At 41.7% G+C, this 27,282-nt stretch overlaps 1 protein-coding gene across 1 annotated transcript in view; it reads left to right on the forward strand.

Moving 5' to 3' along the window:
• Positions 1-27,282, forward strand: part of FMN2 (formin 2) — a gene marked incomplete at both ends in the record, with an annotated part of 319,676 nt that overhangs the window by 212,491 nt on the left and 79,903 nt on the right. Inside the window, 2 exons of the mRNA XM_082631007.1 lie at positions 26,242-26,333; positions 26,492-26,621. Of these exons, the coding sequence (XP_082487133.1) occupies positions 26,242-26,333; positions 26,492-26,621 (222 nt within the window). The remainder of the gene's footprint in view (positions 1-26,241; positions 26,334-26,491; positions 26,622-27,282) is intronic.

Here is a 27,282-nt window from a genome sequence, read left to right on the forward strand (position 1 = left end):
GCAAATAAATTGTCAACATTATGCTTGATAGTCCCTCAATACCTTAGTGTGTATTTCCTACAATGTAGCACACACTTAACCACAGTGCAACCAGCACCATCATGAAACTGACATTGATATACTGCTGTCATCTAACCCTCAGTTCCCAGTGCTTTGCTGGCTGTTCCAATAATGTCTTTTGTAGGCAGGACATCCTTGGAGTCTTGTTGTGCTTTATATCTTCTTTTCCTTGGGCACTTGCCTCTTTTTGACTTATATTATTGTTATGTGTGCATATGTCTTATCTTTTAACTTAACTATAAATTCCTTATCAGTAGGGTTTTCATATTCCATGTTTAGCATTATGGCTTATATATAATATTCAAAATAATTACTAATTAATTAAAGAATGACCTGAGAATTGTACTATTTTTGCTCTTGCTGTGGTTTTATCAATGAAAGAGATTAAAATGGTGACTATCGCTATTTCAAATGCTGCACTTTTTAGAAAGATTGCTGTAAAAAGTAATGTTGCGGGCTTCCCTGGTGGCGCAGTGGTTGGGACTCCGCCTGCCGATGCAGGGGACATGGGTTCGTGTACCAGTCCGGGAGGATCCCACATGCCGAGGAGCGGCTGGGCCCGTGAGCCATGGCTGCTGAGCCTGCGCGTCCGGATCCTGTGCTCCGCAATGGGAGAGGCCTCAACAATGAGAGGCCTGCGTACCGCAAAAAAAAAAAAAAAAAAAAAAAAAAAAAGTAATGTTGCTTTCTTTTTTTTTTTTTTTTAAGGTGAAAGCAGGTTTATTTATACAGATACATATTCCAAAGACAGAATGTGGTCTGTCTCAGAAAGTGACAGTGGCCTCACATACACCTTTAAATACAGTACAGTAGTCCATATATATATATATATCAGTTACATCAAGTTTGCTAATCATGTAGTTAAAGTCTCTATCGTTACTGATATATATATTTTTTAGCAGTGGGGAAGGTTTGTTAAAGTCTCACATTACAAATATGGAATCTTCAAGTCTACATTTAGTCAAATTTGGCTCTACATATTGTGAAGTTTGACTATTTGACAAATAGAGATTTAGGATTCATATCTTCCTGTTGGATTGACAGCTTAATCATGATGATGCATTTTGTCTTCATCTCTAATGTTTATAGCCTTAAAGTGTCTGAGTAGTATAGCTATATCATCTTTCGTTTCATACAAACGTTTGTTTCTATAGTATTACATTTCTTCCCTTATATGTTTTATTTGGGTTTAATCATTTTTGTTTCCTATTTAAAACATTACCATCTATTAGCTTGTGTCTTATCCATTTAACTTTTTTTTTTTTTTTTTTTTTTTTTTTTTTTTTTTTTTTTGCTGTACGCGGGCCTCTCACTGCTGTGGCCTCTCCCGTTGCGGAGCACAGGCTCCGGACACACAGGCTCCGCGGCCACGGCTCGCGGGCCCAGCCGCTCCGCGGCATGTGGGATCTTCCGGGACCGGGGCACGAACCCGTGTCCCCTGCATCGGCAGGCGGACTCTCAACCACTGCGCCACCAGGGAAGCCCTCCATTTAACTTTTAAAGATTGTTCCCTTAGAGATTAAAATCATTCCTGATTTATCACTGTCTTACACAAATAATTCTTAACCACTTCGTTAAAAATACCAGAATATTTCACTTTTCTATTTCTACAGGAATGATAGAACCTAAGAATACTTTAGCACTACGTATTTCTTTCACCTTTGACTTTTACTTTCCTACTGCTTGATTCTACAGCTATTTCAAATCCCCCCCAAATTTTTTTAAACATCTTTATTGGAGAATAATTGCTTTAAAGTGATGTGTTAGTTTCTGCTTTATAACAAAGTGAATCAGCTATACATATATTTATATCCCCATATCTCCTCCCTCTTGTGTCTCCCTCCCACCCTCCCTATCCCACCCCTCTAGGTGGTCACAAAGCACCAAGCTGATCTCCCCGTGCTTTGCGGCTGCTTCCCACTAGCTATCTAGTTTATATTTGGCAGTATTTATAAGTCCATGCCACTCTCTCACTTTGTCCCAGCTTACCCCTCCCCCTACCCCTATTCTCAAGTGCATTCTCTACAATTGCATCTTTATTCCTGCCCTGCTTTTAGGTTCTTCAGAACCATTCATTTTCTTTTCTTTTTGGATTCCATATATATGTGTTAGCATACGGTATTTGTTTTTTTCTTTCTGATTTACGTCACTCTGTATGACAGACTCTAGGTCCATCCACCTCACTACAAATAACTCAATCTCATTACTTTTTATGGCTGAGTAATATTCCATTGTATATATGTGCCACGTCTTCTTTATCCATTCAACTGTCGATGGGAACTTAGGGAACTTAGGTTGCTTCCATGTCCGGGCTATTGTAAATAGAGCTGCAATGAACATTGTGTTACATGACTCTTTGAATTATGGTTTTCTCAGGGTGTATGCCCAGTAGTGGGATTGCTGGGTCGTATGGTAATTCTATTTTAAGTTTTTGAAGGAACCTCCATACTATTCTCCATAGTGGCTGTATCAATTTACATTCCCACCAACACTGCAGGAGAGTTCCCTTTTCACCACACCCTCTCCGGTATTTACTGTTTGTAGACTTTTTGACGATGGCCATTCTGACTGGTGTGAGGTGATACCTCATTGTACTTTTGATTTGCATTTCTCTAACGATTAGTGATGTTGAACTTTCTTTCATGTGTTTGTTGGCAATCTGTATATATTCTTTAGAGAAATATCTATTTAGGTCTTCTGCCCATTTTTGGATTGGGTTATTTGTTTTTTTTGATATTGAGCTGCATGAGCTGCTTGTAAATTTTGGAGTTTAATCCTGTGTTAGTTGCTTCATTTGTAAATATTTTCTCCCATTCTGAGGGTTGTCTTTGCGTCTCCTTTATGGTCTCCTTTGCTGTGCAAAAGCATTTAAGTTTCCTTAGTTCCCATTTGTTTATTTTTGTTTTTATTTCCATTTCTCTAGGAAGTGGGTCAAAAAGGATCTTGCTGTGATTTATGTCATAGAGTGTTCTGCCTATGTTTTCCTCTAAGAGTTTTACAGTGTCTGGCCTTACATTTAGGTCTTTAATCCATTTTGAGTTTATATCTGTGTATGGTGTTAGGGAGTGTTCTAATTTCATTCTTTTACATGTAGCTGTCCAGTTTTCCCAGTACCATATGTTGAAGAGGCTGTCTTTTCTCCATTGTATATTCTTGCCTCCTTTACCAAAAATAAGATGACCATATGTGCATGGGTTTATCTCTGGGCTTTCTATCCTGTTCTATTGATGTGTATTTCTGTTTTTGTGCCAGTGCCATACTGTCTTCATTACTGTAGCTTTGTAATAGAGTGTGAAGTCAGAGAGCCTGATTCCTCCAGCTACATTTTTCTTTCTCAAGATTGCTTTGACTATTCGGGGTCTTTTGTGATTCTATACAAATTGTGAAATGTTTTGTTCTAGTGCTGGGAAAATGCCAGTGGTAGTTTGATAGGGATTGCATTGAATCTGTAGATTGCTTTGGGTAGTATAGTCATTTTCACAGTGTTGATCCTTCCAATCCAAGAATATGGTATATCTCTCCATCTGTTTGTATCATCTTTAATTTCTTTTATCAGTATCTTATAGTTTTCTGCATAAAGGTCTTTTGTCTCCTTAGGTAGGTTTGTTCCTAGGTATTTTATTCTTTTTGTTGCAATGGTAAATGGGAGTGTTTCCTTAATTTCTCTTTCACATTTTTCATCATTAGTGTATAGGAGTGCAACAGATTTCTGTGCATTAATTTTGTATCCTGCTGCTTTACCAAATTCGTTGATCAGCTCTAGTAGTTTTCTGGTAGCATCTTTAGGATTCTTTATGTATAGTATCATGTCATCTGTAAAGAGTGACAGCTTTACTTCTTCTTTTCCGATTTGGATTCCTTTTATTGCTTTTTCTTCTCTGATTGCTGTGGCTAAAACTTCCAAAACTATGTTGAATAATAGTGGTGAGAGTGGGCAACCTTTTCTTGTTCCTGATCTTAGTGGAAATGGTTTCAGTTTTTCACCGTTGAGAACGATGTTGGTTGTGGGTTTGTCATATATGGCCTTTATTATGTTGAGGAAAGTTCCCTCTATGCCTACTTTCTGGAGGGTTTTTATCATAAATTGGTGTTGAATTTTGTCAAAAGCTTTTTCTGCATCTATTGAGATGATCATATGGTTTTTCTCCTTCAATTTGTTAATATGGTTTCTCACATTGATTGATTTGTTTATATTGAAGAATCCTTGCATTCATAGAATAAACCCCACTTGAGCATGATATATGCTCCTTTTAATGTGCTGTTGGATTCTGTTTGCTAGGATTTTGTTGAGGATTTTTGCATCTATGTTCATCAGTGATATTGGCCTGTAGTTTTCTTTCTTTGTGACATCTTTATCTGGTTTTGGTATCAGGATGATGGTGGTCTAGTAGAGTGAGTCTGGGAGTTTCCCTCCCTCTGCTGTATTTTGGAAGAGTTTGAGAAGGATAGGTGTTAGCTCTTCTCTAAATGTTTGATAGAATTCGCCTGTGAAGCCATGTGGTCCTGGACTTTTGTTTGTTGGAAGATTTTTAATCACAGTCGCAATTTACGTGCTTGTGATTGGTCTGTTTATATTTTCTATTTCTTCCTGGTTCCGTCTCGGAAGGTTGTGCTTTTCTAAGAGTTTATCCATTTCTTCCAGGTTGTCCACTTTGTTGGCATATAGTTGCTTGTAGGAATCTCTCATGATCCTTTGTATTTCTGCAGTGTCAGTTGTTACTTCTCCTTTTTCATTTCTAATTCTATTGATTTGAGTCTTCTCCCTTTTTTTCTTGATGAGTCTGGCTAATTGTTTATCAATTTTATTTATCTTCTCAAGGAACCAGCTTTTACTTTCATTGATCTTTGCCATTGTTTCCTTAATTTCTTTTTCTTTTATTTCTTATCTGATCTTTATGATTTCTTTCCTTTTGCTAACTTCGGGGTTTTTTTGTTCTTCTTTCTCTAATTGCTTTAGGTGTACAGTTAGGTTGTTTATTTGAGATTTTTCTTGTTTCTTGAAGTAGGCTTGTATTGCTATAAACTTCCCTCTTAGAACTACTTTTGGTGCATCCCATAGGTTTTGGGTCGTCGTGTTTTCATTGTCATTTTTTTTAGGTATTTTTTGATTTTCTCTTTGATTTCTTCAGTGATCTCTTGGTACTTAAGTAGTGTATTGTTTAGACTACATGTGTTTGTATTTTTTACATATTTTTTCCTGTAATTGATATCTAATCTAATAGCATTGTGGTCAGAAAACATACTTGATACGATTTCAACTTTCTTAAATTTACCAGGCCTGATTTGTGACCCAAGATATGATCTATCCTGAAGAATGTTCCGTGAGGACCTGATAAGAAACTGTATTCTGTTTTTTTGGATGGAATGTCGTATAAATATCAATTAAGTCCATCTTGTTTAATGTATCATTTAAAGCTTGTGTTTCCTTATTTATTTTCATTTTGGATGATCTGTCTATTGGTGAAATTGAGGTGTTAAAGTCCCCTACTATGATTATGTTAGTGCTGATTTCTCCTTTTGTGGCTGTTAGCATTTGCCTTATGCATTGAGGTGTTCCTATGTTGGGTGCATAAATATTTACAATTGTTATAAGTTGTATATATTTATACAATTTATAAACATTGCTCCCTTGATCATTATGTAGTGTCCTTCTTTATCTCTTGTAATAGTCTTTATTTTAAAGTCTATTTTTTCTGGTATGATAATTGCTACTCCAGCTCTCTTTTGATTTCCATTTGCATGGAATATCTTTTTCTGTACCCTCACTTTCAGTCTGTATGTGTCCATAAGTCTGAAGTGGTTTTCTTTTGGACCGGATATATACGGGTCTTGTTTTTGTAACCATTTAGCCAGTCTCTGTGTTTTGGTTGGAGCATTTAATCCGTTTACACTTAAGGTAGTTATTGATATGTATATTCCTTTTACCATTTTCTTAATTGTTTTGGGTTTGTTATTGTAGATCTTTTCCTTCTCTTGTGTTTCCTACCTAGAAAAGTTCCTTTAGCATTTGTTGTAAAGCTGGTTTGGTGGTGCTGAATTCTCTTAAGTTTTGCTTGTCTGTAAAGCTTTTAATTGTTCCATCAAATCTGAATGAGATCCTTGCTGGGTAATCTTGGTTGTAGGTTTTTCCCTTTCATCTCTTTAAATATGTCCTGCCACTCCCTTCTGGCTTGCAGAGTTTCTGCTGAAGATCAGCTATTAACCTTATGGAGATTCCCTTGTATGTTATTTGTTGTTTTTCCCTTCCTGCTTTTAATATTTTTACTTTGTATTTAACTTTTGATAGTTTAATATGTGTCTTGGCATGTTTCTCCTTGGATTTATCCTGTATGGGACTCTCTGTGCTTTCTGGACTTGATTAACTATCTTCTTTCCCATATTAGGGAAGTTTTCAACTATAATCTCTTCAAGTGTTTTCTCAGTCCCTTTCTATTTCTTTTCTTCTTCTGGGACCCCTATAATTCGAATGTTGGTGCATTTAATGTTGTCCCAAAGGTCTCTGAGAGTGTCCTCAGTTCTTTTCATTCTTTTTTCTTTATTCTGCTCTGTAGTAGTTATTTCTACTATTTTATCTTCCAGGTCACGTATCCGTTCTTCTACCTCAGTTATTCTGCTATTAATTCCTTCTAGAGAATTTTTAATGTATTTATTGTGTTGTTTTTCATTGTTTTCTCTTTAGGTCTTCTACGTCCTTATTAAACATTTCTTGAATTTTCTCCATTCTATTTGCAAGATTTTGGATCATCTTTACTATCATTACTCTTCACTCTTTTTCAGGTAGACTGCCTATTTCATCTTCATTTGTTTGGTCTGGTGGGTTTTTACCTTGCTCCTTCATCTGGTGTGTATTTCTCTGTTTGTTTAACTTACTGTGTTTGGGGTCTCCGTTTTGCAGGCTGCAGGTTCGTAGTTCCCATTGTTTTTGGTGTCTGCCCCCAGTGGGTGAGGCTGCTTCAGTGTGTTGTGTAGGCTTCCTGGTGGAGGGGACTGGTGCCTGTGTTCTGGTGGTCTGGATACAGACTGTGAGAAAGAGGAATGAAGGGGGATCCCAAGGAATTTGACCTGGACAATAGAGTTGCCATTCAGAGATACATTGATGTGGTTTGGTGACGGATGGGAAATAAAAACGTGTCTTGGTCCTGTTAGGTTTGAGTTGTCTACTCATTCATTCAAATGGGTATAGGAGTCTAGTTGCTTCAGGGCAGAAAGTGGAATGTCAGGTACTGGGGATTGACTGTGCTATCAGTCCGGGTCCAATCAGGCGATAGAACCCTCAGGGTAAAGTAAAGAGGGAAACTTATTATAGTGAATGGTTAACCTGTGCTGGGAGAGTACAAGGATGTGAAGATGGCTCTAGGACCCAAGTGAGGAGTGACTTGGAGGGAGACCTTCTACCTGGACTAGGTGTGTCTGCAGGACCCTGGTTTGCCCAGACCACACCTGGTCCCCAGTCTCTGGGTGAGTGGAAAACAAACTTAGGGCAGCTGGTGAGCCACAGCTTGTGGCCAGGCATGCTGGCATCAGGATGCCCCACGGGCAGAGCCCAGAGCCTGCCACATCCATGCTGAGAGAGCCCAGGAAACAGAGCTCAGGGCCCAGGTGAGCTGTGGCTGGTGCAGGTGTGCAGTGCCTGGTGTCCACGTGGGGAGTGAAGAGGTTGTGGGACCTCGGCCGGGACTGCAAAGCTCCGAGGGGCTCTATGTGCTCTGGTTTGTGGCTGCAGTCACGGCCGGCCACACACCCACACTGTGGATCACCTGTGCACAGGTGGGGAGGAAAAGGCCAACTCCTGCACACCAGAAGCCCCCTTTCCTCCTGCTGTGTGCCTCCAGCACCCCCTACTGATAAAGCGTAACGTTGTGTTCACCACGGTGAAGGGCACAGTGCTGAGGCCCATCCACTATGTCAATGGGGTCAGTGGGGTAAGCTGAGGGCCCAGACCCAGTAGCTGGCATGGACAGTAGGGAGGTTTGTTTTTATTTGGCATGTAATTCCTATGTCACGTATCACTCCATAGGACATGAGTCTTGCTCATATGAAGGTACCTCTGGAAGGAAAAACTGATGTGTGCTCTTGGGTCTGGCTTGGGGACTCCTTGGAAATCTTTCAAACCTTTATTGTGTTGATATAACTGTAATTACTCGTTTCAGGTCTGAAATCTTGTTTGAAAGGTATCTAAATAGAGTCTTAATTTTGCCTTAATAGTTTAATAATGGTATTCAAAGGGACATTTAAGTTTTATCAAGAAAAAAAGACTAATGTCTATTTAATGAATAACAAAATATATTAAATATATGAGGAGTAATCTTTTTATTACCAATTACTTTACTTTTTATTTTTTTCCTTTTTGTTTTTTATTAAAGTATAGTTGAGATATTTGTTTCAGGTGTACAAAGTAACACTCTTATTTGGCATTCCACTGCTTATCCTTGAGAACAGTAAACGTAGCCAACCTGAATCCTTTACTATAAATACATGCTTGCTTTTTCCAGATGCTTCCGTGTCATTGGACCGTGTAACCTCTGTGAAACAGATAGACGTTCTTGTTACACGGCCTTGTTTAGAATGTAATCTTCATTCTCCCTGGTGGCATATGGTTGGCAGGGAGCTTTCTCTTCTAAATGTCAATGAATTTGGGGCAGTCTCCAAATCTAACCACAACATAATTTCAAAAACCACAAATGTGGACTTCCCGGTGGCACAGTGGTTAAGAATCTGCCTGCCAATGCAGGGAACACGGGTTCGAGCCCTGGTCCGGGAGGATCCCATATGCCACGGAGCAACTAAGCCCGTGCGCCACAACTATGGAGCCTATGCTCTAGGGCCGGCAAGCCACAAATCCTGAGCCCATGTTCCTAGAGCCCGTGCTTGGCAACAAGAGAAGCCACTGCAATGAGAAGCCCGGACACCACAACAAGGAGTGGCCCCTGCTTGCTGCATCTAGAGAAAGCCCGCCTGCAGCAACGAAGACCCAACGCAGCCAAAAATAAACGTAAATAAAATAAATAAATTTATTTTTTTAAAAAAATCCTGACGGTGTAATACGTGTTTCCTGAGGAATTAAAACCTAGTGAATCGGGCTTCCCTGGTGGCGCAGTGGTTGAGAGTCCGCCTGCTGATGCAGGGGACATGGGTTCATGCCCCGGTCTGGGAAGATCCCACGTGCCACGGAGCGGCTGGGCCCGTGAGCCATGGCTGCTGAGCCTGCGCGTCCGGAGCCTGTGCTCTGCAACAGGAGACGCCACAACAGTGAGAGGCCCACGTACCGCAAAAAAAAAAAAAAAAAAAAAAAACCTAGTGAATCAAGACAGCCTCTTCAATAAGTGGTTCTGGGAAAACTGGACAGCTACATGTAAAAGAATGAAATTAGAACCCTCGCTAACATCATACACAAAAATAAACTCAAAATGGATTAAAGACCGAAATGTAAGACCACACACTATAAAACTCTCAGAGGAAAACATAGGCAGAACACTCTATGACATAGATTACAGCAAGATCCTTTTAAACCCACTTCCTAGAGAAATGGAAATATAAACAAAAATAAACAAATGGGACCTAATGAAACTTCAAAGCTTTTGCACAGCAAAGGAAACCATAAACAAGATGCAAAGACAACCCTCAGAATGGGAGAAAATATTTGCAAATGAAGCAACTGACAAAGGATTAATCTCCAAAATATACAAGCAGCTCATGCAGCTCAATATCAAAAAAACAAACAACCCAATCCAAAAATGGGCAGAAGACTGAAATAGACATTTCTCCAAAGAAGACATACAGATGGTCAAGAACCACATGAAAAGCTGCTCAACATCACTAATTATTAGAGATATGCAAATCAAAACTACAGTGAGGTATCACCTCACGCCAGTCAGAATGGCCATCATCAAAAAATCTACAAACAATAAATGTTGGAGAGGGTGTGGAGAAAAGGTGGCCCTCTTGCACTGTTGGTGGGAATGTAAATTGATACAGCCACTATGGAGAACAGTATGGAGGTTCCTTAAAAAACTAAAAATAGAACTACCATACGACCCAGCCATCCCACTACTGGGCATATACCCTGAGAAAACCATAATTCAAAGAGTCATGTAGGGCTTCCCTGGTGGGGCAGTGGTTGAGAGTCCGCCTGCTGATGCAGGGGATATGGGTTCGTGCTCCGGTCCAGGAAGATCCCACATGCCGTGGAGCGGCTAGGCCCATGAGCCATGGCCGCTGAGCCTACGTGTCCGGAGCCTGTGCTCCACAATGGGAGAGGCCACAACAGTGAGAGGCCCGCGTACTGCAAAAAAAATTTAAAAATATAAAATAAAATAAAGAGTCATGTACCACAATAATCATTTGCAGCTCTATTTACAATATCCAGGACATGGAAGAAACCTAAGTGTCCATTGACTGATGAATGGATAAAGAAGATGTGGCACATATATACAATGGAATATTACTCAGCCATAAAAAGAAACGAAATTGAGTTATTTGTAATGAGGTGGATGGATCTCGAGTCTGTCATACAGTGAAGTCAGTCAGAAAGAGAAAAACAAATACTGTATGTTAACACATGTATATGGAATCTAAAAAAAAAAAAGGTTCTGAAGAACCTAAGGACAGGACAGGAATAAAAATGCAGATGTAGAGAATGGACTTGAGGACACGGGGAGGGGGAAGGGTAAGCTGGGACGAAGTGAGAGAGTGGCATGGACATATATACACTACCAAATGTAAAATAGATAGCTAGTGGGAATCAGCTGCATAGCACAGGGAGGTCAACTCAGTGCTTTGTGACCACCTAGAGGGATGGGATAGGGAGGGTGGGAGGGAGACGCAAGAGGGAGGAGATATGGGGATATATGTATACGTATTGCTGATTCACCTTGTTATAAAACCAAAACAAACACACCTTTGTAAAGCAATTATACTCCAATAAAGATGTTAAAAAAAACCCAAAACACCTAGTGAATCCACAGAGATACTAAGTATAGTATATCCCACTGAGTTTTTAAAAGCAAAAATCTTTACAGTTAACTTTGGGTTATTTAATACCATTGAGTTCTGAGGGTAAAATATCTTCAAAAGCAGTATGTAATATTTACAGTTGGTTAAATGTATCTGTTGATTCTGATTCCTAGTACACATTCCTCAGATGGTCCGGTGAGAAGTGATGGATGGGGATTGGGGGGATGGAGGAGAAGTTGAGGTAGATTACATATTTTAGTGAATAAATATTTAGTGAATCAAATATTTAATATCAATTCAGAAATGTGTCCATAAAAATGTCCTTGTATAACTATCAGTTGAATTATTATTATTATTTTTTGTACATCTTTATTGCAGTATAATTGCTTTACAATGGTGTGTTAGTTTTTGCTTTATAACAAAGTGAATCAGTTATACATATACATATGTTCCCATATCTCTTCCCTCTTGCATCTCCCTCCCTCCCACCCTCCCTATCCCACCCCTCCAGGCGGTCACAAAGCACCGAGCTGATCTCCCTGTGCTATGCGGCTGCTTCCCACTAGCTATCTACCTTACGTTTGGTAGTGTATATATGTCCATGTCTCTCTCTCGCTTTGTCACAGCTTACCCTTCCCCCTCCTCATATCCTCAAGTCATTCTCTAGTAGGTCTGTGTCTTTATTCCTGTCTTACCCCTAGGTTCTTCATGATATTTTTTCCCTTAAATTCCATATATATGTGTTAGCATACGGTATTTGTCTTTCTCTTTCTGACTTTCTTCACTCTGTATGACAGACTCTAGGTCCATCCACCTCACTACAAATAGCTCAATTTTGTTCTTTTTTATGGCTGAGTAATATTCCATTGTATATATGTGCCACATCCTCTTTATCCATTCATCCAATGATGGACACTTAGGTTGTTTCCATCTCCGGGCTATTGTAAATAGAGCTGCAATGAACATTTTGGTACATGACTCTTTTTGAATTATGGTTTTCTCAGGGTATATGCCCAGTAGTGGGATTGCTGGGTCATATGGTAGTTCTATTTTTAGTTTTTTAAGGAACCTCCATACTGTTCTCCATAGTGGCTATACCAGTTCACATTCCCACCAGCAGTGCAAGAGTGTTCCCTTTTCTCCACACCCTCTCCAGCATTTATTGTTTCTAGATTTTTTTTTTTTTTTTTTTTTTTTCCGTACGCGGGCCTCTCACTGTTGTGGCCTCTCCCGTTGCGGAGCACAGGCTCCGGATGCACAGGCTCAGCGGCCATGGCTCACGGGCCCAGCCGCTCCGCGGCATATGGGATCCTCCCAGACCGGGGCACGAACCCGTATCCCCTGCATCGGCAGGCGGACTCTCAACCACTGCGCCACCAGGGAGGCCCTAGATTTTTTGATGATGGCCTTTCTGACTGGTGTGAGATGATATCTCATTGTAGTTTTGATTTGCATTTCTCTAATGATTAATTATGTTGAGCACTCTTTCATGTGTTTGTTGGCAGCCTGTATATCTTCTTTGGAGAAATGTCTATTTAGGTCTTCTCCCCATTTTTGGATTGGGTTGTTGAATTGTTTTTTAAGATTCAGGTCCCTTTATCTCACAGTCAGAAAAAAAAAATCTTAAATTGTAAGACAAAACCAAACCTTGGAAATGAATCTTATTAGAAGTTCAGTCCACGAAAAAATATTAAAAAGAAGGAGAAAAAAATCCCCATCCATTTGTAATTAAACAGCTCTAATCCAATTAGAAGGAGAAAAAAAAGCAGGCAAGATAGCAAGAATTAGAGGTTTAACTTTACACTTCTCGGGATTGGATTTCATGGGCATAGTGGTGGTGATCTTTACTTACTGTCATGGTTGACAGACCATAAACTTCAATCTGGAAAAGTAACCGGCACACTTTACAGGATGGAGCATCCTCAGAGGTGTGCACTGTGTTACCTTAGTGAAAATGAACTGGATTAACTGTCTGTTCTTGTCACTTCCAAGAGGTCTTTACTGGATTCATGTTTTTAGCAACATTTAATCATTAGTTTCTTCAAACAAATGTGAGAGGATTACTGACTTTCCCCATGGAGCTGTTTGAAAACCATATTCTCATATTTCATTGCTTTTTGGGGTTGGTTCCTGGAATCCCTGTAGATCATTTTCAACTGTAAACATGGTTAAGGTGATTTTCAGAAATAAAAAAGAAAAGCTTTAGGTCTTGAATCAGTTACAGATTGATGCTATGGACTTCATAAAATCCAGAAATTATGTTTCTTTCCTGTTCATCTGGGATGTGACATTGCCTGACACATCATAAAGGTATCAACTGAGTTTTTGATAACTGTGCTTCTCTTAGATAAACTATCTCCAGTGAATTCCTGGGAAATGAAAGTTAGAATGATTAACACAGCTTCACTGGAAATGAATGACACGGGAATGCTCACATACATTTTTCTCCTTACTTTAAGATTAGATTTTAATTTGATTGGTGAAATCCAAGGGTGGACTCATTAGAGAACAGCTCTCCCAGCTGTTTGCCCTCCAGCCACTTGGCCTCTGCTTCTCAAAACCTCCTGGTCCCACCACTAGAACAAGCACTGACAAAGCTGCCTTCAGATGGGAAACTTCTACTCACCATGCCCTCCTTCCCCCTCTGTCATTCTTCTGGGTCATAAACCCTCGTGTTATAAATGCAGAGCAAACTCACCTCTGGAACACTTAGCCTGGATGTTCCACACACATTCCCAGGATTTACTCTCATCCCCTCCATGGAACATCATGGAACTTCTGTGTCTGCTTTTTTCCCTTAGTATCATATTCCCTTGGAACCCACTAAGCACTACAAAGAAATATTTACCAAATGAATGCATTTATTTATGGTGAACAAAACACTAGCTTTGACACGTTCTCTTAAACAATGTTTTTAAAAACATTGAGGTTTTGATCATTACTTAAATGATGGCATATATTTTAAGGAGAAAGAGGAACTGTGATCAGATGTTTAACAAAGTTAATTTGGGGTCAGTTTTTACTTTTACATTTGAAATAAAGACTCTTGCTTTCTCGTCATCAGGACAGAAAGCCACGTCTCTGGAGCCATGTCACAGAATCCGCTCTCCCACGTAAAGCACAGCAGGGGAGCTGCTTGGGTAGACCTCGCCAGCAGCGTCAAGGTCACTGGCTTCCTTGTGTATCCGTGAGGGGCCTTAGAGAGATTGTGCTCATGACTCTGTGGTGCTTCTTTCTGCTACTGACCTCCTTTTCCCCACACACCCTCTCTTGTTTAAAATTACCAGACCCACTACTAATGTCAAGAAGTAATCCCTTGACATTTACTGTGTTGCTTCACGTTGCGACATTTGCTCGTCAGGCTCCGGTGTTACCACTTTCCTTTTTGAGTCTCTTTATTTAGGGAGCTTCCTGCAGAAGGATGAGTCATCCTGGATGGGTACCCCTTAGACCAGGCTGTTAATTCTCAATCCTATCCATTCAGTGCTTCCTTTTCCTAACAAATATTTATGTTTCTGTTGACTGAAAAATATGCACAATCTGAAGGTTGAGAATTATGTTTTATTCGGCAGACTTACTGAGGACTTAAGCCTGGAATACAGCCTCTCAGAAAACTCTGAGGGACTGTTCCAAAGAGCTAAGGGAAGAGTCAAGATACACAGGAGAAAAAAACATGTAGTCGAACTTCAAAAGATTATTGCTAATCACAAAGACAGACATCTCAAGTTAACGACCTCAGCACTTTTCTGTGTATTCTGTGTATGGGAAGATGCAAGCGTCTGGCCTCATGGAAATCATTCCTTTGTTGTGTACCTTAACTACCTAGGGCCAGTCCTGCTTTACTCCATCCTGAGTCCCCTCAGGGAGCACACGTGGGGATGGCTTGATGGCTGCCACATCCTTTGTTTACTGAAATGGCAGCGACATTCTTTGTCCACATTTCCTTTACCATCCTGAGAAGAAATTCATGGATAAAAATTTTTCTACATATATAACTTTAAAGATCTAATGTCTACACTCTAAAGTAGAAATAACAAAGTAGTCTATAATATTATATGATGCTTGTAAATTATTGAACCAGAAGACATGATGAAGGATACCAATATTTGTCCTTTTATTTATAATCACCTTGAATATAGCAGCTAAAATTACTTTTATCACCACTAATAGGATTTTCCAAACTGGTGAACACTTGCTAAAATTGAAGTAAGGTTTTTCTTAGATATAACAGGTAGCTCCATTTCTGGAAAGCTATGTATATTGTGCCTATTAAAATATAGTATTGAATATTTAATTAAATGTTTAAAATAATGTATATAGAAATAATAGTGTATATTAATACCTTGAAAAATAATTTATGCTTACACGTTTTCTTTTCCAATTTATGCTCTTGTCTATAGTATGCTTCTAGGAAATGTGCTAGGTACCTATTGCTGCCCAGCCTCCCCCAGCAAGGAGAATATACTTTTGCAGGGTAGGTGCAATATGCATAAATTTTTAATAATCATAAAGTAATTCAAGTGTTAACATTCAATGAAATAATAGTTTAACACAATATATATCATAAGGCACTTTAAGTCCTATCTCCTAAAAAAAGAGTAGAATGTGAAGGCTGTTGGGTTTGGGGAGGGGAGATGTGGCATGTCTGTAGCTGGGAGCACAGGTACTGCTTGAAAGACAAGAATAGAGACATGATTGCTGTGTTATGCCTTTGCCAGAGTTCACACTTCCCTGAGAAATTCTGGTCCAATTACAGACTATTCAGCTCTCCTGGGGAGAAGTCTCTCCTGGCACACATACATTAAACCTTTCCCAGCAATTTTCCGTGATAGCAGGCAGGCATTAGAGAAATGGTGCCGTTGGCTAGCAACCACGATGAATGTTCATGCCAAGCTGGTGCCGTAAATCTTTGCTGTACCTTCTTTTATTGTGTGTGTGTGTGTGTATATATGTAATTTATTTATTTGTAAGTATATATGATTTTTTTTTTTTTTTTTTTTTTTTTTTTTTTTTTTTTTGCTGTACGCGGGCCTCTCACTGTTGTGGCCTCTCCCGTTGCGGAGCACAGGCTCCGGACGCACAGGCTCAGCGGCCATGGCTCACGGGCCCAGCCGCTCCACGGCATATGGGATCCTCCCAGACCAGGGCACGAACCCGTATCCCCTGCATCGGCAGGCGGACTCTCAACCACTGCGCCACCAGGGAGGCCCTGATTTTATTTTTTTAACATCTTTATTGGAGTATAATTGCTTTACAATGGTGTGTTAGTTTCTGCTTTATAACAGTGAATCAGTTATACGTATACATATATCCCCATATCTCCTCCCTCTTGCGTCTCCCTCCCTCCCACCCTCCCTATCCCACCCCTCTAGGTGGTCACAAACCACTGAGCTGATCTCCTGTGCTATGTGGCTGCTTCCCACTAGCTATCTATTTTACATTTGGTAGTGTATATATGTCCATGCCACTCTCTCACTTCGTCCCCGATTACCCTTCCCCGTGTCCTCAAGTCCATTCTCTAGTAGTTCTGCGTCTTTATTCCCATCCTGCCCCTAGGTTCTTCATGACTTTTTTTTTTTAGATTCCATATATATGTGTTAGCATATGGTATTTGTTTTTCTCTTTCTGACTTACTTCACTCTGTATGACAGACTCTAGGTCCATCCACCTCACTACAAATAGCTCAATTTTGTTCTTTTTTATGGCTGAGTAATATTCCATTGTATATATGTGCCACATCTTCTTTACCCATTCATCTGTCGATAGACACTTAGGTTGCTTCCATGTCCTGGCTATTGTAAATAGAGCTGCAATGAACATTGTGGTACATGACTCTTTTTGAATTATGGTTTTCTCAGGGGCTATACCTTCTTTAAATCCCTTTATTCTGCTGATGGTAGAGGAGTGTACTTAGTCTAGGAATGTAATAGTTTTTGTAGAAGAGTTGCAGGTTTGGCCTCTAAATGGTCATATATGGTAGAGATATTTCAGTGGTAGCAAGTGTTGATTGTTGTAGGTACCTGCTAAGAACCTTGGTTACTCCAAAGCAGAGAACTGACTTGAAATTATTCATGAACAGGAATAGCATTGGATGGTTTTGACATTCTGCTTGAGGGGTCCATCATCCTTCCCTCCTTGTTGCCCATGATTGCAGTAACTAACACTTAGCTCAGCAATTAATCAATTAAAGGAGTAGTCAAATCTCTTCATAAGGATGTAAAATTCCTACCATTTTCCTTCACTTAATTTTGGGGGAAAAAAAGTGTCTCCTGCCATTCCAGTAAGCAAAGAATGTTGCCCACCGTCAAGCCATCAGCCACTGTGGCTGCCCCAGACATTTAGGGTGGAGAAAAAAAGGACACTGGCCCCAGATGGCTGAGGTTCACATCAAAGGAATAATTTCAGTGGGCCTAGATCTGGCATCTTCCCGTACATAGAAAAGCACTAACATCATTAACTTGAGATACCTGTTTTTTGTGATTAGCAGTAATGTTTTGATGTTCAACTACGTGGTTTTGTTTTTGTTTTTGTTTTTGTTTTTTTTCCAGCAAAAAGCCTCTTACTTCTTTGGAACAGTTCCTCAGAGTATCTGAGAGGCTATATCCTGGCCTAGAGTCCTCAGTAAGGTCCCTGATTAAAACATAATCCTCAACTTTTAGGTTGTGTGGGGGTTTTTTTTCAGTTGACATTTAGGAAGTTGAATGATTCCAGATATATATTTGGCTCTGAAATCTTTGTTTACTTTGTTTACTTACCAATGGTTAAGTGTTATCTCAGGTCCCCTGAAGAGCCATTCAGTCCTTGACATACAACTTGAGATTGCTATGTGTCTCTGACCACCATTGCTATGTGTCCTTGACCATCATTTTGTAAATTCCCCTCAGCCCTTGGCATTTAATGAAATTCCAGTTGTTTGTTTTACCTGGGAGGAAAGATCTGTTGGACTGTAGTATGTTAGTCTGTGGACTATATAATGTATATCTCTTGAAAAGCTAGTTTTCACGATCAGAGGAAATACAAGTCAACAAATAGTATGGAGACCACCCATAAAGTCTTGGATGTATAATGTGTAAAAAGTATATTTTAAGTGGTCGTTTAATAATACAGAAGCATTTCCCCTTGAAATTGCTGAGATGTCCCTAGTCCAACACAGGAAAGGATATTATATTTATAATGTACCTAACATGCATGTTTTTTATTCAAATAAAATGAGAGGAACTAGCCATCAGATGGATGGTTGCCAAATCAGACGCTGGGGGTCATGTATGTAACTAAATAGTTACAGGCTAAGGTGACAAGTGCTGGGACAGAGTTCTGTGGAAAGAACAGGACAGTTGCTGAAGAGGTGACAGTTACTTGATTTGGGGAACCCTGGGTAATCTTCATAGTGAGGCAAGGTTTGGGGCTGTTTGCAGATGTTCTTATAAGCTTGAGAGTAGAGATGAGGACTTTCCCAGCAGGTGGAGCAGAGTGATCTGGGGTGAGGAATTTTGTGTTGGAGGAAGGTAGCCCACAGGAGAGTTGGAATTGGATTTGGGAGGGGCTGAGACCGACAGGGATGGATGTGGCGTTGAGATGGGAGAGGGGGAAGTCTGCTCCTGAGGTTTTTTCAGGGCTGATGAGCTAGGAAGTGTTGCCTAACAGGACGAGGGAGGGGAGAGACCGAAGTCGGCTTCTTTCCTGGGTGTCTGGACTAAGATTGGATATTCAAAGGAGGAATGTATTTGGGGACATAAAGGAACAGATGAGCAGTGGGCTGTGTTGATTTTTTCTTTTAAGTTTTTATTTTGAAATAATTGCAGATTCATAGGACACAACATACATAGTACACAGAGGTCCTGTGTAGCCTTCACCCAGTTTTCCCCAGTGATAACATCTTACAAAAGTGTAGTACAGTGTTAAAATCTGGAAATTGACATTGGTATGACCCATAGACCTTTTTTCGATTTTGCTGGTTCCTCATGCACTCCTTTGTGTGTGTGTGTGTGTGTGTGTGCGTGCGTGCACATGTTTCTATGTGTGTGTAGTTCTGTACAGTTTTATCACATGTGTTGATTTGTGTAACCATTACTACAATCAAGATACAAAATTGTTGGGAATCCCCTGGTGGCCCAGTGGTTGGGAGTCAGTGCTTTCACTGCCAGGGCCTAGGTTTGGTCCCTGGTTGGGGAACTAAGATCCCACAAGCCCTGCGGCACAGCCAAAAAAAAAAGATACAGAATTGTTCCACCTCTGCAGAGACCCCTTTCCCCATTCCTAATCCCTGGCAGTCACTATTCTGTTTTCCATCTCTGTAATTTTGTCATTTTGAGTGTTATATAAATGGAATCATATAGGATGTAACCTGTAACCTTTTGATATTGGCTTATTTTCACTCAGTTTAACTCCCTTGAGATCCATCCAAGTGTTGAGTGTATCAAAAGCTTATTTTTTTGCCATTGCTGAATAGTATTCCATGGTGTGAACACTCCAACATTTGTTTCCTATATTGAGGGACATTTGGGTTTTCGGGTTTTGGCTATTACAAATAAAACTCCGATGAATATTCGTATACATTTAGTTTTTGGTGTGGATATAAGCTTTCTCATCTTTGCGATAAATGCCCGGCATATGTTAAATGCATATTTAGAATGTATTTTTAGGAAGCTGCCAAACTATTCTCCAGAACGTCCTCAGAAGCAATATGGGAGAGATCTAATTTTGCTGCATCCTTGGTACTGTCACCATCTTTTAAATTTTAGCTGTTGTAATAGGTAAGTGTATGGTAATATCTCACTGTGATTTTAATTTGCATTTTCCTAATGGCAAATGATCGTCTTTTCATGTGTTTGTCTTCTGTGTGTTCTCTTTGGTGAGGTCCACGTCTTCTGCCCCTTTTCCAGTTAGATTGTAGGGCTCACTGTCACCCCTCTGAGCCACCTCATTTGCCTCGTTGCTGCCGGGGGTGGGAGAAGTACCAGCTGCCCCCCAGCCACCGGGGGGGAGGTCGGGGAAGAGGGTCGCTGAGTAGCATTGCCTCCTGCCAACCAGTTTTACCACATTGCTGCCAGGTCGGGGGATGTTCGCTTCTCCACTCGGCCACACTGATTCCGCGAGGGGTCAGTTTTTCTCTTGGTTTTTGGCTCGAGTAGGCCAAGTGTTAAGAATGAGGTTTTTTTCTGCCAGACGTCCTTTGTCTAGAGGTGGTCCTGCATCCAGGCCTCTCCAGCACCCCACTGGGGACGAAGGAAGAAAGAAAATTCAGGGAGCTTACGGCTTTCCTCAGCTTGTGAGGTTCCCAGCCAGTCAGCCTTCCCTGCATTTTTCATAGCTTTCCTATGTTTGTTTGTGGTCCTAGTTCCAGGACTTTTAGTTGCAGGAATGACTGGCAAGGAATGGGGTGTCCTCGTCTTGGCCCCATGTTGGTCTTCAAGTCCCTGGGCCCCTTCAGTAGGCAGCCTGGGGCTCAGTAGCACTTCTGTAAAAAAGACATCTGTGTCAGCCCCTTGACATCAGGAGACGATAGGTGAAGGCTTGGACCTTGGCACCCATGCTTACTGGTTGAGACCTAAGACTCAGCATTCTCATCATACGATAGGGGTGATGCTGTTGGTGATAACGATGCCTGTCAGGGCTCTGTGAGGACTACATGACATTGTACATGGAGAACACTTTGCAGGGTGCCTGACTGTTATTAAGGGCTCAATAAATAGGACCTCTTGTGTTATCTAACAAGAGACTCTTGGCTGTAAGAAGATCATTTTTGAGCTTAGTGAGAGAACAAAAGCCAGATCGTGGGGATTCATAAACCAAGCCCAAGATGAGAGAAGTCAGTTTACCTCCGAGATTCTGAGCTGGGGAAGGAGAGGGAGGGCTGTGAAGGGCTCAGGGAGAGATGGGTGGGGGAGAAGGGAGTTTGAGGCTCAGGTAGGAAAGAAAGGGCTGAGGGGAAAGGTGAGTGGAGAGAGGGAGAGATAATTACAGGTCAATTACAGGAAGAGGAAGGTTGCTGCTGATGCTGGATCAATAGCACAGGAATAAAGAAAAGAAAACTCCTGGAGACCAGGCACAGTCTCCCCTCAACCACCATCCAGCACAGAACCGGCTGCCTAGTTGCTGTCGTCGACGTCACCAGACATTGTGACCTTGACTTCTCCAAAGTCAGACACCCACTGTTTGAAGGCCTGGTAGTTACTGTTTCTATTTGCAGAAAGGAGAGAAAAGATGAGACTGAATGAGGAGATAGGAGGTTAGGAAGAAATGAGTGACTTTGGAGTAATTTATATATAATAAACTCCATGCGTTTGTGATTATTTCATCAGATATTTATTAAACGTCTGCTTTATTTCAGGCATGTGCTCTGGTTGCAATGATGAAAACATTGACCTTATCCTTGGGCTTATGGAGCTGTCTTTGTACTCTGGGAGCCACGCCTCCCAGACTCCTTTCCAGTGGTGATGCCCAATGGGGCTGTGTCCCCAGGAGGACCCAGGCTGGTGAGGAAGTGAAAGGCGGCCTCCCCAGAGCAGAGAAGCAAGGGTGCTGAGGGGTGAGACGTGTGGGGAATGTTCCAGACACAAGGCGCAGCGTCGGTGTAAGAGGAGTGAGATCCACTTGAGGAACTGGAGGAAAGCCAGTGGGGACAGAAGCGCTCAGCAAGTGCGGGCAGGACACAAGATGGGGGCGGGCGCTGAGCCACGGGGGATTCGCGGGCACCTGGGGTCTGTGTGCTGATCTAAGAGTGAGGGTCAGCCGAGCGAGACGCAGGCGTGAGGAGTGGCGTGGAGCACAGGCTCCGGTCCGCATCCTTACAGAGTGACACTGCGTGCCATGTAGGGCCGGTGTCACAGCTGGAGGCGGTGACGGGGGCCAGGCAGAACGGGCAGGAGGGTGGTGGCCCGGGCCGGACGACGGCATTGGGAGTGGCGGGGGAGAGTTGCTCTGAGGCTGGGCAACTCATCGGCGTCCGGCTGGGTGACTCGTTTCCACTTTGCTGTCATCAGGACCGCTGAGTGTTTGGGGGAAGAAAACATGAGTTTGTTTTTAGGTTTTTTTGTCCAAGGTGCTTCTGAGCTCTGCAGGAGAAAATGTTAGGGAAGCAGTTGCTCGTGTGGACATATGCAGGGGAAAGCGGGCTGTCTCGGAAACGCGGGCTGAAGCCTTTTGTCATGTGTGGGCTGGTGGGAGCGCGGGCCTGGCCCTGGGGACTGAGGAGGGCTGTCGGGGGTCCAGGGACAGGGGGTGTGATGCTGTGACCAGCGGGAGCCCATCCGGAGGCAGACACGAGGGCAAGGGCTGAGGCCAAGATTTAGTGATGAGATGTAGACTAGAAACACTGAGAAAATGGTAGAAACCGAACGGGGACTGGTGAGAGTCTGGCCTGCACCGTGTTCCCACCTGCATCCCTTGGAACACCGGCTCCTTGGGAGCGTTTCTATCTTGTTCTCTCTGTTTCCCTCTCACACACACACGTTTTATGATCAATTAGGTATGAGGATCGCTGTTAAAATGAAATAGTTTTTTCAACAACATAACTTCTGAGAGTATTTATTTAGCATGTTCCATACAGCAATTTTTTTTTTTTTTTTTGGCTGCACTGCGCAGCATGTGGGATCCCAGTTCCCCGACCAGGGGTTGAACCCCACCCACGCCCCCTGCAGTGGAAGCGCGGAGTCCTAACCACTGGACCGCTGGGGAAAGTCCTCACACAGCAATGCTTAATGAATCTCAGGACCCAAGTCAGTGTTCCCTGGAACCCGGCTTGAGAAACACTGGCTGAATGCCAGCAATAGACTCGGCATCAGGAAAGCACATCATCCCTCTCAACAGCCTCCTCTCCCCCTGCACCCCCTGCTCCCCAGCCCCATCCTCTCTGGGAGCTACACGGTTTTTCTCAGGAGTTGGAAGAGCAGCCTTCAGTTGCAGGGCATGTGGGTTTAGGGCCCTGGAGGTCAAAATACCTGGTGAAATCCGGGGCTGGCAGCCAGGAATCCAGGTCGGTTCTGGCCAGCGGTTGAGTGAGGAGTGTGTCTGGGTGTTGGGTGCCATGAATCTTTGGTAACTGGTGAAAGCCTCCAACTTAGCAGCAATAGATCTATTTCATTTCTAGGCTAACAGGAACTCTTGAGAAAAGGAAATTCTGGTACAAACCTGCAGGTAATCGGGGTGGGAGTGGGAAGGGGCAGTGTGCAGTAAGTAAAGGAAGGTAGTAACCAAAAGACATTCCCTGTGCTGGAGACTGAAATGATCTGGTCTTGTGAGACTGGGAGAGGGAAGGCTTGCTACTTGCATGTTTGGAACTTGGAAATTCCTTTATGTTGTTCATTGGTACGTGAGTGTGTAGTTACTTTGCCTGTGTGTCTTTGGCCATAAGGAAAAATGAAACTATTTCGATAGATAACTCTCATCACCACTGGTATGGTAGTGTGGTCACTAGCATCCCCTTCTTATAGAGGGTTATGTATAATTTTAAAAAGCAGTGGGAGGGCTTCCCTGGTGGCGCAGTGGTTGAGAGTCCGCCTGCCGATGCAGGGGACACGGGTTCATGCCCCGGTCTGGGAGGATCCCACATGCTGCAGAGCGGCTGGGCCTGTGAGCCATGGCCGCTGACCCTGGCGTCCGGAGCCTGTGCTCCGCAACAGGAGAGGCCACAGCAGTGAGAGGCCTGCGTACCTCAAAAAAAAAAAAAAACAGAAACAAAAACAAAAAAGCAGTGGACGATTGCTGTAGCAGGGTTGAGCAAATAAGAGTGGTGCTATGAGCAACATGCTGTGTCGTGCGGTGGGATTTTTCTCAAATCTGAAGCCCAGCGTATATATTTTTATCTCCAGTGTCTGGTGTAGTGCCTGGTAAACAGTCCATCTCTGATTGAATTGGTGGATGAATAAATCCCTAAAATTCATCCTTTTTAAAGCCCGACCCTGATGATTACTTCAAACTGGTGGACCAGAGAAGAACCCTTGAGACTAACTTCATTTTGGGGGTCAAACAAATCCAGAATTATCGAGGTGACCTCTAAGTTCTGGTACAGATTTGTAGTCAATAGTTTGACATAGTTGATGGTTGCTGATAAGAGTAAGAATTTGGGGCCTTAACAGGCCCCAAAATAACTGACTTTTGCTTGATCCCACATGTTTTGCAAGGAGAAAGCTGAGATGATGGGCAAGAAGAAGCAGTTGGTCTTGGTGTACTGATGAATAGCAGAATTTGTAGATTTGATGAATATTGCTTAAAAGCCTACGATGTTTTAGTTCTACTTCTTGTACCTTTACACACATAAGTATTCCTGCATAAGAGATGAGTGATGGGTACCCAAAAGAGTTGTGTGGAATGGATGTACAGATGAGTGAAGTCGTATGTACTTTTGCTGGGCACAGCTTTCTTATTTCTTTATCTACCTATTTGTGTCCTAGCATTTGAAATGACTCATTCTGTCTCATGTAGGCATAGGTATCTATTTTGGATTCAAATTACCTCATAAGGATTCTCATTGTACCCTCAGGATGATGCGGAGCAGTTGGTATTGTATCATCATGTCCTCAGTAGTTCTTATTTCAAGTGTCCTGTCATTATATTTCGTGCTTTTACCTCCCTCTTCTCCCCAGAATTGGAGGCCTTCTTTTTTCATATTCAATTACTGATTTAATTTTTCAATGTTTAAAAAAAATTACTGACTGCTAACTGCACAGTCACCCCTCGGTATCTGCAGGGGCTTGGTACCAAAATCCGCAGACGTTCAAGTCCCTTAAATGAAGTTGTGCAGTACTTGCATATAACCCCACACACCCTCCCGTATGCTTTAAATCACTCGATTACTTATGATGCCGTGTAAGTGCTGTGTAAAAGGTTGCTGCAGCACAGTGAATCCAAGTTTGCTGTTTGGAACTTTATGGAATTTTCCCCACATGTTTTGGATCTCCATTTGGTTGAATCCACAAATGCGGAGCCCACGATACTGAGGGCTGACCATATGGTAGTGAACCATACCAGTCACTAGGACCATAGTGAGACACGGCCTTCCTCCTCCAGAAGCTTGTGGGCATGTGTGTGCATCACCAGTGAGACACTGTGGTACGTGTAGCACAATACAGAGCGAACACAAGGTTCCATGCTGTTCTAGAGAGAGACTGGTTATAATGGGGTCAAGGTGGGCAAGGCAAGCTTTGCGGTGGACGTCGTACCTTTACTTCTCAGTATCCTTTTGTCACATTACATTCCAGAAACAAAATTGATCAAACCCTCAGAAGATCTACCGATCTGTCATCAAATCTTTCCATGCTAAAAGAAGCTTCCTTGGAGAAGCTAGCCTTTGCTAGTTAATCCCATCTATAGAAAAACCTGCATTTCAGAACAATCAGTGAATTCAAAACAGAACATGCTTTGTTCAGAGGAAATCTGTAGTCTCTAGAAACTGATCAGGTTCTGTCATCTACAGCAGTTTATGGCTGAGCTGCTTTTCTGTGTAAACAACAAATAATGGTTGAAGGGATTTTAATATCGGAGGACTAGACTCAAACCCAAGATAGGGTGGTCTACTCAAACTTGTTAATGCACTTAGACAATGTAGTATTTTGGCTGTTTTGAAACATCTTTGTGAATTACAGAGACAAGACTGAAAATAAAATCATCCAAATTCTCCACAAAGAGTAAGTTTGTGTTCCTTGAAGCCTATAAAATCTTCTACCTTATGTTAAAATGCACAGGATCCTCTCCTACAAAGAAACAAACTTAGAACAACAAATTTTTAGCTTGAGATTTTAAAAGGGGAAAGAAGACACCTAGGAAGAAAAGCCTAGAGCCATTTTTGTATCAAAAAGAAAATTCAGAAGAATCAAAATCTTTTATTTTTGTTCCATGACTTAATAATTCAATTGTACTGTTCTTTCCCCAAAACAGATATAAGCAGTGATTTCAGTAGTTAAATAGGTACTTTTCCCTTTAAAAATCTTTAATGGCTTTAGGATCAAATTACTTCCAGATTTAACTTGATTAATTTCTGAATAAGAAATGACACTTTAAAATGAATTTCTTGCATTCTAGAGGGTATTATAAACCGCTAAAAAACAAGAGAGGGAAACTGTGTTGTTTTAAAGCATGCTGGAATAAATATTTTGCATGTCACTAACAGACAATAACATTTGGAAGATTTGGAGATGATCTTTCCTTCAAGCACAGGCTAAGAAATATGAAAATATAGAGAGTTTTGCTGATCATCATTATCTAAAAAACACTTGGCTTTTGTTGTTCCAGAGAGCACAGTCAGATGAACTGGAAAAAATTGAAAAACACGGCCGGTCCTCCAAAGACAAGGAAAACACCAAGTCTCTGGATAAACCTGAGCAGTAAGCAGGGCTTCGGCCCCGCGGGCGGCATCCAGGCCACGGGGGGCTCTTTCCATTCAGAAAATGAAGTACCTTCTGTGCATCAGTATCATGAATGATGTGAGGATGAACGTGTTTATGTGCATCTTTTTCCTCTTAACTTGGCTTTATTTCCTTAGGTTCCTTTACGAACTGTCACTAATCCCCAACTTTTCAGAGCGAGTCTTTTGCATCCTGTTTCAGTCCACATTTTCAGAAAGCATTTGCTCAATTCGGCGCAAACTGGAGCTGCTACAGAAGTTGTGTGAGGTGGGTGCTGGTCCATCGGGGGCTGTCGCTTGGGTTCTGATATTTAATTGTGTTCAGTCATGTTTGTATTGCAAACAAGTTGTCTTTTATTTACCATAAGTACTCATAAAATCTGAAGGATAGTGGTCCCACCAAAGAGAAAGCATGATGACTGAGCATCAAGGTCAAAGCAAATGTGCAGGAGGGCGAGTGGACCCGGGACAGCGCTGCTGGGGCATGGTCACTGGGCGTCCACCCCCTCAGGCTTCTGTCCCCCTGCTTTTGCCAAAGCACAATCTTCCCTTGTCACGGGCCTCTCCTCCATCAGACTGCCAGCCAAAAGCCACGTGAAGACGTTTTCTTTATTTTCCTCCATTTTGGGGAGGGCCCCTCAACAAATTGTTAGTGATTCAAACCAAATGCTTCAGGAACAGCTGTATGACTCGACAGAAGATAAATATTCTTCTGAAAACAAAGAACAAATGCTTGGCAGAAATTACCAATATTAACATTTAAAACAGTTTGTCAAAATAGCACCATTCTTTCTGGCTATGGTAAATCATTTTGAAAAGTAGTAAGATGTCATGAAAGACACATTTTCAGAGGAAGTGATGTACAAATTCAACTTAAACTGTGTGCTTTGGAAGAAGTGAGTGTGAACCTTTCAGGGATATATCTAAAT

This window comes from Mesoplodon mirus, assembly GCF_964341445.2.
Source record: "Mesoplodon mirus genome assembly, chromosome: 2".
NCBI classification, from domain to species: Eukaryota; Metazoa; Chordata; class Mammalia; order Artiodactyla; family Ziphiidae; genus Mesoplodon; species Mesoplodon mirus.